Consider the following 12,518-nt stretch of genomic DNA (forward strand, 5'->3'; position numbering starts at 1 on the left):
CCTCCTTCCTGGGAACCTGACTAGGCCCAGGGATGCTCCTGAGCTGGTCAAAAGGTGGGAACCAGATGAGCTGAAGGGGGAAGGACAGGGTGGAGCAGCCAAGGACCATTAATCAAAAACCTTGTAGCTCCCTGTAGGGAGGGGCCATTCCTGGGACGAGCTATCTTAGCAGCGGATTGGCTCAAGGGCAGGTTCTCCATAAGGGTGGAGGAAGGGCTCTGAAGGAACTAACATTTCAATCCATCAGGGAACAGTCTCCAACTTGCCAGGCTCATCAAAATCGGCCTCACACCATTTCCTTGTCTATACTGACTGCCGGTTTAATTCTGGCTTCACCCCAGGCCCTGCTTGCACAAAGGAGCAAGAGTCCAGCACCCTGGGCTGTCCCAAGACCCCTAGAAGGAATTTTTAAAAAGGGGGTCCCATAGGCCGCCCTGGCTGCCCGGGACAGTCACCCTGCTCGGGCTCCATCCAGATTAAGCAGCTCCAGAAGCCCCAGTTTCACCTGGCGGTGGGGACCCGGAGAACCAGCTTTCCTGCGCCACTCTCCAGGCGGAGTCGGGAGGTTAATCGGATTAAGTGAGCCCTGGGGGTCCAGGAGCGCGCCCAGCAGCCCTGTGGGCGGAGACGCCAGCGTGGGCGGGATCAAGCCCAGGTCTGGGGTCAAGGTCCTGCCCCGGCGCCAGCACGCAGCCATGGGATCCACGCAGAAGAGTGCTCGCAGGCCCAGGGGACGCGCCTCGGCCACCGCCAGGTGCGCGGGACCCCGGGACGCTGAGCCACTCAGGCCTGGGGAGGGAACAAGCGCGAGACTCTGGGAAGGAAGCGGAGGTGCCCAGAAATGGCGGGTCACCAAAACCCAGCCCCGGGCGCCTTCTCTGCGCAGCCCGGAGAGCAGCGCTGGGGTGGGGCGCGGAGGGAGGTGGGGGGCCGATCAGGAGGAGGGGGCGCAGGCCGATCAGGAGTGGGGGGACCGGTTCGAGCCCCGGAAACGGCGCCTGCGACGCCCCCCCCCCCAGGGCCTCGGAGACTCGCCTCCCCACACAGAGACCCTCGGGCCTCCGAACCCCTCCAAGACCCGCTCTCTGCCCCCTCACGGCCTGAGTCCCCCACACCAGGTCGGCACAGAGGCACTGGAGTGTCCCCCCACTAACACCCGCTCTGCCCCTGCCATTCGGAGCCGGGGCCCCTCCCCATGGCCAAGTCCCACAATCTCTAAGGCATGTCCCCTGCCCCACGCTGACACGGCTGTGACACACCCCACACACACATTTTTAAGACACGCAGCCCGATGCCCTTGTCTTCCCAATAAATTGGAAGCCCTCCGTGTCCCGTCCTGGTCCCCATCCACAGCCATGGCCTGTCACACACTCTAAGACACAATCCTGCTCCTCCCCCAACAAGGTCTTGACCCCGGCTGAGACTCCTGTCCGGTCCCCTCTCCACAAGGCCGTCTCGCCCCTTCACTCCCAGAAAACCACCGGGTCCCGACTCCCGGCCCAGCTTGAGTGCCCCCGCACGCCCCGCGCCCCCTCCCTGATGCTGCTGGGGAGCCCCCAGGAACAGTCTAAGCCACTGCTGTCCCGCTCCCGGGCCTCTCTCCCCTCCCCCCAGCACGGACGGTCCCTCCAACTCTAGGGCCGCCCTGGACCCTGCGCCGCCCCTTTCCCTCCTAAGTCACTCCCCAGTTCGCTCCTGGGCGCCTGTGTCCACCCTGGGGCAGCTTGGCGGTGCCCAACACGAAGGCCCGCCCCTGTCCCGGCCCCAGCACGTCCAGCCCCGCCCCCATCCTAGGGCACGCCCCTTGCGCCACCCCACCTTAAGGCCTAGTCTCCCCCTAGACAGGCCCTGGTGGGCTCCTGGGCGTGTCCCCTCCGGGCCTCAGCTATGAGTCGCCCGCCCACACTGAGGCACGTCCCTTGCCCCACCCCCAGCACGTCCCTCTCTAGGACACGCCCCTGCACCGCCCCCTGCCGTCCACTGCGCACGTCAGAACACGCCCTTGCACCGCCCTCCACCCTGTGTCCCTCTAGGAAGGCGCAGTCCAGCTCCAGGGCGCGTCCCCCTCCTAGCCCCAGCTCATGGTGCCCAACACTCAGGCTGGTCCCTGTCCCACCCCCAGCACGCCCACCACCCCACTCTAGGACAGCCCCGTCCTGCTCCTGGCTCCCAAGTCCCCCATCCCGCCCCAGCGCAGCTGTGCCCGGCCTTAGGACCTCCCCTTCCACCGCCCACTAAAAACCGCAGGATGCGGACCCTTGACTCCTCCATCCCCGCCCCCAGCCAGAGCTGAGTCCCCCTCCCAGCGCTAGGACTCGCCGGTCCTGCTCTGGGTCCTCCAGTCCGCCCACTGCGCCCTCCAGTGTCCCCGTCTCTCCAGCAGTGAGACTGGCCAGCGATCCCCCACTCCCATGGCGCACAAGATCTACAGCAGTCCCCGCCCCTTTCCTCAAGCTACCCTCCCCCCACACACACATTGACTCCGCCAGCCTGCCCTCCCCGGTTGCCCCACCCCCAGCGCGTCCTGGACAACCAAGTCCCTCTGGGTCCTGGGGCGGGTGGAGCCCAGGACCCGCCAGTGAAGCTCCTGGTAGCCGCTGGGGCGGTGGGGCGCCTGGCCCCCTGTTCAGACGCTCAGGGACTCTCTTCTCTGCCGGCTGTCCTGGTCTCTGGGGTTGCTGTGAATCCCCATCTGTGGTTTAAAATCCTAGTGTCCCTGCTGGTCCAGTCCTCCCAGTGCCCTGCCTGCCCCTTAGCTCAGCCTTAGCTCCGCGCACTGTGGGCCAAGGCGCCTGCCAAGCATCAGCCACCTCCTGACCCACCGAGGACCCCACACGGCAGGCCCCGGGCTCTGAACCCCAACTCTCGCCAAGTTCCCTGGCGCTTTACTGAGAGTTGAGCTCAAAAGACCTTAACACAGAGGACCCATTTAGTGACAAAACAAACTCAAAGAGACCACGACTTGCACAAGAAGAAAGGGTGTTTCCAGGGTCACCCCGGTGTGTGGGTAGCGACAAAAAACAATCACCACAAATGCACTCAGTGATTGTTCCTTAATTTAGTGGTCAGAAATCTCCCAGGATTCAGTTCCCAAATGTCCAAAAATAAGCGGGGAAAAAAACAGAAAGTGCAAAACTTGTAAGTCAGGCATTTGTCACAGCACATTGTTACAACTGTCTTATTTGGTTATGATTTGCCTTGTTAATCCTTTGCTGTGCCTAGATTATAAATCATACGTTATGACAGGCATCTATGTATACTAGAAAGTATAGGGTTAGGTACTAGCTGAAATTTCTACCTCCTCTGAGAGTTTTGGAATGTGTCCCCGGAGGACAAACAGGGAACCTCTGCTCTGTTTTCATGGGGTTGAGGGCACCTTCTCATTATGAGGGCTCAGGTTCTGATTGCTTGCTGAGAATCTCCAGTTTGGGTGCAGGGAGGAAATGGGCCTCTTAGCGTCATCTTGATTGTGTGGCCATTAGCAGTAGGGACTCCACCCTGGTTTGCTTTGGGCTGTTGGACCCTGTGCAAAACCAGAGGCTTCCCCACAGCTGGATAATTCTCTCGGTGCTCAGTTGGCATCATAGTGTTAGACCAGGATGCAAGAAAAGTCCACTGACTCCAATTAAAATCAAATTAAAGCAAGCTGATTATTTCAACTGGCCAGGCTGCCTCTCCCTCCCAAAATGGCAGGAACAAGACAGCCCAGCCCAGCTTTCCTGCAGCCCAGCTGTATAGCCCAGAAAGTTACACAAAGGGGGGTTACAGATAACACAACTCTGACAAGCATCACAATAATGGTAGTTTACATTTTTTGCTGGCCCCAACATCAGAATTTATGAGGACCATTAGAGCCTCAGAGAGGGTCATTGTCTGGCCAGGGAAGGCCAAGATTTATGAGGTGTCACTAAAGTTTCAGAGAGGGCTGCTATCTGGTCAGAGAGCCAGGCATGGGTGAGTTCAAGGCACGGGCAGGCATTCCAAGCAGGTTCAGAGTTTGCAGTAAATTATAGTAAAGCCAAAATTAGCTTTTCATGGCTTTGTGGCGAGGTGGCTCCCAATTTTAAGAAAAGATCAGGTTGGGTCTATCAATAGGAGTGCGATTCAAGCCCTCCCCAGACCCCTGACATCTACATATGCATGGTGTATACTTCACAAGCCAAATCCTGTACATTTATTTTCTGCCTTTTGTTTTCCTCTGCAGGGATTCCACGCTGCTTCTCCTCTTTGTATGTTGGCTTCTGCAGACCTGTGAGCCGAAATCACCGAAGGCCTCCAAGCCAAACATCCTGCTGATCTTGGCAGATGATCTGGGCATCGGGGATGTTGGTTGCTATGGGAACGATACACTGAGGTAGAGTGCTGTTTGGGTGGTGGGGTGGTGCTGTGTGTGTGTGTGCAGTTTAGTGGAATAATTTACTTAAAATCGACCAGTGCAAATGAAATTTCTTAGTGCTGTGGAACTCAGCACCAAACATGATTCTCTCCAAGAGTAAAAACAGGGTCTTACCGCTCTCAAACAACTTGAGGCCGGGCTGAGTTTGTGAGGGTTTTCCTGGGGCTGCTGTAATAAATAACCAAAAACAAAGAGACTTAAAAGTAATCCCTAGAGGGCAGAAGCTGGACCAGGGTCCCAGCTTGAACTCCCTGCACAGGCTCCAGGGAGGCTCCTCCTGCCTCTCCAGCTCCTGGGCTCCAGGTGGCCCTGGGCTGGTGGCCCCTCACTCCAGTCTCTACCTCCATCTCCATGGGGCTCCTCCTCTGTATCTGTGTCCCCTCCTCTGTCTCTGGGGAGGACACGGCCATTGCATGAGGGCCCCTTGACCCAGGAGGAGCCCATCTCAGGACCCTTCACTGACGACCTCTGCAGAGACCCTGTTCCCACACCAGGTCCCATTCACAGGTTCTGGGGTCCAGCTGTGCACAGGACCTGCCTCTTACAATGGTGTCCAGATCCCTCCACAGGCTCCAGGGAGGCTCCTCCTGCCTCCCCAGCTCCTGGGGTTCCAGGTGGCCCTTGGCAGAACAATATGGTGGCCCCTCAAAATCTTAGGATTGAATCACACTATGATTCAGCAATGCCACCGCTGGGTTCAGACCAAAGGATTTGAAAGCTATGGGTCCAAAAGATACTCACATATCCTGTGTTCCACAGAAACCCTGATCCCCAGTATGACTGGAGACTATGGCCAAAATGGGGGCCAAGGAGAAGGTCTGAATGGGGGTCTTTGGAGGCCAGAGGATCTTAGGGAGTGGGGTATTTTCTTATTTTGGCTAAACTGTATGGAGGATTACACACAGGCTTGTAAAATTGTACTCCGTTCTGAGCCCTTTATTCTCAGGTTAGCAAATCACTAGAATTTTACCCCAAATCCATCAGCATGCATCTTATGTATCCATCCATGACCGAGCCATCCCTTCACCCACCCATCTGTCCATGTTTTCATCCAGGCATCATCCATTTGTCTATCTGCCCATCCACCTATGTTGGATGGATGGGTGGATGGGTGGGTGGGTGGGTGGATGGATGGGTGGATGGGTGGATGGATGGATGGGTGGATGGATGGGTGGATGGGTGGATGGATGGATGGGTGGATGGGTGGATGGGTGGGTGGATGGATGGATAGGTGGATGGATAGATGTGTGGATGGGTGGATGGGTGGATGGATGGATGGATGGATAGATGAGGGGGTGGATGGATGCCTGGATGGATGGGTGGATGGGTTGGTGGGTGGGTGGATGGATGGGTGGATGGATGGATATATGGGTGGATGAGTAGATGGATGGATGGGTGGGTGAGTGGGTGGATGGATAGATGGATGGATGGATGGATAGATGGTTGTCTGGATGAATAGATGGATGGATGGGTGGATGGGTGGGTGGATGGGTGGATGGATGGGTGGATGGGTGGATGGTGGGTGGATGGATGGATGGATGGGTGGATGGGTGGGTGGATGGATGGGTGGCTGGATGGGTGGATGGATGGGTGGGTGGATGGATGGATGGGTGGATGGGTGGGTGGATGGATGGGTGGGTGGATGGGTGGATGGTGGGTGGATGGATGGATGGATGGGTGGGTGGATGGATGGATGGATGGATGGGTGGTTGGATGGGTGGATGGGTGGGTGGATGGGTGGATGGATGGATGGATGGGTGGATGGGTGGATGGATGGATGGATGGGTGGATGGTGGGTGGTGGGTGGATGGATGGATGGATGGGTGGATGGGTGGGTGGATGGATGGGTGGATGGTGGGTGGATGGGTGGGTGGATGGATGGATGGATGGGTGGATGGGTGGGTGGATGGATGGGTGGCTGGATGGGTGGATGGATGGGTGGGTGGATGGGTGGATGGATGGGTGGGTGGATGGATGGATGGGTGGGTGGGTGGATGGGTGGATGGATGGATGGATAGATGGTTGCCTGGATGGATGGATGGATGGATGGATGGATGGATGGATGGATGGGTGGCTGGGTGGGTGGATGGATGGATGGGTGGTTGGATGGGTGGGCAGATGGGTGGCTGGATGGGCAAATGGGTAGATGGGTGGATGAGTGAATGGATGAATGGATGTATGGATGGATGAATGGTTGAATAGTGGATGAATGGGTGGGTGGGTGAGTGGATGGGTGGTTGGATGGATGGGTGCATGGGTGGCTGGCTGGCTGGATGGATGGAAGGACTGACAAGGTTGTTTACCTTGGTCCTACTGGTGCACTGGCCCAGATCACTCTCTGTGATGGGCCCATCCTGTTCATTGTAGGATGTTGAACATCATTTCTGGTCTCCACCTGCTGCTCACCAATAGCACCACATCCCAAAGTGGGCATCCCCAGTGTCTCTGTTCTTTGCCAGTTGTCCTCAGGGGACTAGAACTGTCCTTATGGGGGGCCATTAAGTGGTCAGCTTTGGGTGCATGAAAAACAAGGTCTGAGCTTCTATAGCTTAGCTCCCACCAGATGCAGCCTCCTCCAAGGTAGAAGGGAAGAGACTAGCACCTGTCATCTGCCAGTCTGTGGGGAAATTCCTTGAGCTCTAGGGGCTGGGTCACTGCCTTTGGGATTCATATCTATAGTGAGATTCTCAATCAGTTTTTGCACATCCGACTGCAAAAGCTCTTAGGTGGAGTGTTTCATCTTCTCTTTGAATTTTGCACCTGAGAAAGCTGGTAGTAAACTCAGGGTGCACCCTTCAGGAATGCTGGTGGGATATTCAAAGCACACAAGCCCCCTGGGTTGCATAACCCCCCCCCAAAAAAATAAGAAAAAGCCAAAAACTTTGCCTTTGTGTGTGACATCGGTCATCTCTTCCTTCAAACGTAATTTTGTTGGGGTCCATCTTCCTAAGAAGCCCTGTGATGTAACCACAGAGTTATTGTGCCAAGAGGTCCCCATAACCCACTCTAAGTGGAGAATGTCACCAAGCAGGTGTGCATTTCACCCACAACCCACCCAAGGTCCTGGCTGAGCCCAGGCTGCCTCTGCGGGATGAGAGCCCACCTCATTCCTGGTTGGACAAAAGCTTCTCACGCAGCCTGTGTTTATAATCACTGTTCAACATCTGTCAATCATCACCCCCCCCCAAAGTGAAATCAGCAAGGTGTCTGTGTGCCAGAGCCCCAGGCCAAAGTCAAAATTCAAAATCTGGGGGCCCTTTGTTGCTTTGGCAACAGCTGAGGTGGGGGAGGGCTGTAGGAGGAACCGCCCAGGGTGAGCCTCATCTGTCCTTTGCAAACTCAGAGAAGTGGGCGCCCAAAGACAGGTGCCATGCATCCCCGGAAGTTCCATGCTGGCCTCTGCTGGAGCCCAGTGTGTTCCCATCCCTTTCCCAAGTGACATTCATCTGATTTGCTCAGGACCCCCAATATCGACCGGCTGGCGGGGGAGGGCGTGAGACTCACCCAGCACCTGGCGGCCGCCCCGCTCTGCACCCCGAGCAGAGCTGCCTTTCTCACCGGGAGATATGCCCTCCGATCAGGTGGGTGTCGCGGGGACTGTGGACAGCAGCTCCGGGCTGCAGCCTGAACCCCATCGCCACTCTAGCTGGGTAGCGATCCCCGAGAGACTGGTAAAGTGAAGGCCAATGTGCCCTCCTGCCACCTTCCTGCAGTGTGTGCTCAGAACAGGGTATCCTATGCCCTCACCCCTCAGGACCCTCAGACCTCGTGGCTGTTAAAACCCACGCACAAAGCCGGGCACAGTGGCGCACGCCTGTCATCCCAGCGGTTGGGAGGCTGAGGTAGGAGGCTCATGAGTTCAAAGCCAGCCTCAGCCAAAAGGAGGCCCTAAGCAACTCAGTGAGACCTTGTCTCTAAATAAAATGCAAAATAGGGCTGCAGACGGGGTTCAGTGGTTAGGTACCCCTGGGTTAATCAAATGGTGTCACCGATAACCACGCACCTTTTTCTGCAGTCTAAATCGTCCCTAGCTGATCTGGGACACCCAGCACGATGCAGGTTCTGTGGGAATCGTGCTGATACTCAGAGGAAAAAAAAAATTACTCAGGGAAAAAACACCCAACACAAATGTCTGCATGTCTGGTGCCGGAGAAAGGTTCTTTTCCTTCCCATATTTTCCACTGATAGATAGATAGATAGATAGATAGATAGATAGATAGATAGATACTGGGTCGGTTCTCATGATAGGCAAGGTGTGTCCAACTTATGCAGCTGACATTGGGACAGATAGTGCTCTGTGGTGGGGTCATGCTGTGCACCATAGCACATTTAACAACCTCTCTGATCTGCACCCACTCCATACCCAGAGCACCACCTCCCACCTTCCCCGAGTGCTGACAGCCAGATCCTTGCCCACTGTCCCCTGGTCTGGTGCCCAGAATCCCCTGTTCCTGGCAAAGGGAACGTGAACCTTGCTCGGCTGTCGGCTCCACAGGAATGGACAACGATGAGTACCGGGTCCTCTACTGGAACGCGGGCTCCGGCGGGCTTCCTGCCAATGAAACCACTTTTGCAAAAATCCTAAAGCAGCAAGGCTATGCCACTGGCCTCGTAGGTATGCGGACGCCTGATTCCCCTCCCATCCAATTGTCGAGGGACCAATTTTCTCCAGAGGAAAAAAAAACACTTTCATCCTTCTTTGCCTCTCGAGTCAAAACCTCTGGCGCTCTCCGATGGTTTCCAGTTCAGAAGTTCTCCTCATTGCAGAGGGTCAAGGTTCTTTGATATATTCTTTGTCCTCTTTTCTTCTCTGGACCTGTCTATCTTCCTCAGCCTCAAGGAATCAGAAAGTTCTTCAGAGCCTGGCTCTGCCGCCTGTCATTCCAGTAGCTCGGGAGGCTGAGGCAGGAGGACCACAAGTTGGAGGCCCACCTCAGCAATTTAGCCAGGGCCTGAGCAACTCAGCGAGACCCTGTCTCTAAAGAAAACACAAAAAGGGCCGGGGATGGGGCTCGGGGGTCGGGTGGCCCTGAGTTCAATCCCTGGTACCAAAACCAAAAGCAAATCCTGGCTGAGGTCACTCACGGCCTCCACTGATTCAGGATCTGCTCTTTGGGAGGTTTTCTTTCCCCTGACCGCATCCAAATGGCCCCAGGAGGGATTTTTGTCCCAGGCCACGCACGCGCCCTTGGTGTGGCTGACCACCCACCCCCGCCTGCAGGAAAGTGGCACCAGGGCGTGAGCTGCGCATCCCGCGGGGACCACTGCCACCACCCGCTGAACCACGGCTTCGACTACTTCTACGGGCTGCCCTTCACCCTGATCAACGACTGCGACCCCGACAAGCCCCCCGACCTGTGGGTCAGCGTGGCTGCCCGGTGCAGCCGCTACACCCGCATCCTGGCTCTGGGCGTCCTGACGCTTGCCGCCGCCAAGCTCAGCGGCCTCCTGTCGGTTCCCTGGACAGTAGTCGGGGGCGCGGCCGGCCTCGTCTTCCTCTTCTTCATCACCTGGTTCTCCAGCTGCGGGTTCGTGCGTCGCTGGAACTGCGTGCTCATGCGGAACCACCAGGTCACCGAGCAGCCCATGGATGTGGGGAGCATCACCCGACGGATGCTACAGGAAGCCACGGCCTACATCCAAAGGTGGGGACCCTCACGATGCGGGTGGGGGGGAGAAAGTTCTGAGCTGTGAGTTACTCTGGGGTCCCATAGCAGCAGGTGCATTGGAAAGGTCCAATCTCACACTTCATTCACAAATGAAAGGAAGCTACCCTTCTTCATGGCTGCATAGTATTCCATGGTCTATATGCTGCAGGATTTTTTTTATGGAGTCACTTTTGCCCATGTCTGTCATCCTAGCAGCTGGGGAGGCTGAGGCAGGAGGATGGCAAGTTGGAGGGTAGCCCCAGCAACTTGGCGGGGCCCTAAGAGACTCAGTGAGACTCTGTAAATAAAATATCCAAAGGACTGGGGATGGGACTCAGTGTGGAAGCACCCCTGGGTTCCATCTCTGGTGCTAAAAAAAAAGAAGAAGAAAAAGGCTAGGTCTGACCTCTTCCTATGAATTGGTTTCCACACTCACGTCTCTGCATTGAGTTACTGGGGTTGCATTGGAAAGTATCGGAGTAGTGCTCATGCAGCGGGGATTCCTTCCAAGGCCTAGGGAACACCTGAAATCCCAGAGAGTACCCAACCATTCATATATATGTTGTAAATCAAGATTCATACATATACTATAATATACAGCTATTTCCATATGCATACATACCTATGAAGATATTTAACTTATAAATCAGGGAAAGTCAGAATTGGCGCCTAATAATATAATGGAGTAAATGTGGCCATGTTCTGCGATACGAGGTGGGTGGATGAGGTATCCCATCCCTCCCTTTCAAAACATCTTCCTGTACTCTACTGACCATGGATGCTGTTTTACTCAGACAAAATTGCCCCTGTGACCAAAAGACCCAACAAAAACAACAGAGAAGAAAGAGTTGATTTGGGGCTCATGGTTTTCTGAGGTTCAGTCCATGGTTGGCCGACTCCATGGCTCTGGCCCAAGGGGAGCAGAACAAGATGGCGGCAGGGCCTGGAGGAGGAGAGCAGTTCAGGACAGGGCACCAGGGAGCAGAGAGAGCTCTGCTCACCAGGGACAGGACAGAGACCCCAAAGGCACAGCCCAGGGACCCCCTCCTCCAGCCACATCCCACCTGCTGCAGTCACCACCCAGTGAGTCCATCCAAGTGGATTAATCCACTATGAGTCTACACCCAGTGAGTCCATCCAAGCGGATTAATCCACTATGAGTCTACACCCAGTGAGTCCATCCAAGCGGATTAATCCACTATGAGTCTACACCCAGTGAGTCCATCCAAGCGGATTAATCCACGGATTAGGTTACACCTCTTATAATCTAATTTTTTTTAACCTGTGAACTTTCTTGCATGGTCTCACCCCTGAGATTTTTGGGGACCCCTCACAGTGAAATCCCAGCAGGTGACCCCAGGTCATGGACGCAGCAGATTCAAGGTCCACTGTCGAGGCCATTCATTGTCTCCCGTCCATAGTTCAAGTGGTTTTCTCCTTTCAGAAACAAGGACAGGCCCTTTCTCCTCTTTGTGTCCCTGCTGCACGTCCACACTCCTCTGGTGACCTCGGGAGCCTTCCTCGGGAGAAGCCGCCACGGTTTATACGGAGACAACGTGGAGGAGATGGACTGGTTTGTAGGTGAGTCAAGATCAAGAATGGGGGAGAGTACACCCGGGTCCTGTCCCTTGTTTGTCCACTTATTCCCAGTGAGAGTCTAATTTTGCACCAAACCCATCATTTCGTCAGCAGTCAGTTTCGTGAGAAGCTGTCATTCCGCGTCACCCTTAGTGGTCACAGGAAGCAGAGAGACAACGTTAGCTTTCAGCGTCGTGGAGGAAAAGGGCTCTGCCTTGGGGGCTTGGGGACATGCTAGAGAGAAGCAAGTTTTCCCTGCCCTGAGCCATCCTCTCACACTTTTATTAGGGCACTTGACCCCACAGGCACCGCACATCGAAACCGCGCCTCCTGGGGACATCCTGGGTATTTCTTTGCAAGTCTCCCCTGGTTTTCGAGGTGACACGGTGCTCAGCCGACCTGGGCAACACAGTCTCAGCGCCGCGATCACACACGCCCCTGTGAGCTCTGGGCAGGGGGCTCTTTCTGTGACTGCCCAGAATGCGGTGGCTTGCGCACCGAATGGGAAGTGCGCGCCACCCGCTGAGACCCGTGTGGGCGCTCCCTCGGCCACCTCCCACCTTCTCCACAGGTAAAGTCCTCCGTGCCCTTGACGAGAACGGTCTGAAGAACTCCACGCTCACCTATTTCGCCTCCGATCATGGAGGGTTACTGGAGGCCACAGAAGAACACCAGCAGCTGGGGGGGTACAATGGGATCTATAGAGGTGAGGGGCGAACCACGGGGAGGGACACCGACAGGGAGCCAGAGGAGCCCTCATCTGAGAACAAGGAGACTATGGAGGAGGGGGAGAAAGGATGATGATGAAGAAGAGGAGGAGGAGGATGAGGAGGAGGAGGAGGAGAAGGAGAAGGAGATGAGGAGGAGGAGATGGAGGAGGAGGATGAGGAGGAGGA

The 12,518-nt window shown here is 55.9% G+C and overlaps 1 protein-coding gene across 1 annotated transcript in view; it reads left to right on the forward strand.

The window, feature by feature from the left end:
* The first annotated feature begins 676 nt into the window (after positions 1-676).
* The window catches only part of LOC113176945 (arylsulfatase D-like), a 17,941-nt gene continuing 6,099 nt past the window's right edge, over positions 677-12,518 (forward strand). The window contains exons 1-7 of the mRNA XM_026381499.2: positions 677-754; positions 4,205-4,354; positions 7,856-7,977; positions 8,892-9,011; positions 9,618-10,041; positions 11,489-11,625; positions 12,194-12,328. Coding sequence (XP_026237284.2) covers positions 696-754; positions 4,205-4,354; positions 7,856-7,977; positions 8,892-9,011; positions 9,618-10,041; positions 11,489-11,625; positions 12,194-12,328 — 1,147 coding nt within the window. The 5' untranslated portion in view covers positions 677-695. The remainder of the gene's footprint in view (positions 755-4,204; positions 4,355-7,855; positions 7,978-8,891; positions 9,012-9,617; positions 10,042-11,488; positions 11,626-12,193; positions 12,329-12,518) is intronic.

This window comes from Urocitellus parryii, chromosome X (assembly GCF_045843805.1).
Source record: "Urocitellus parryii isolate mUroPar1 chromosome X, mUroPar1.hap1, whole genome shotgun sequence".
NCBI lineage: Eukaryota > Metazoa > Chordata > Mammalia > Rodentia > Sciuridae > Urocitellus > Urocitellus parryii.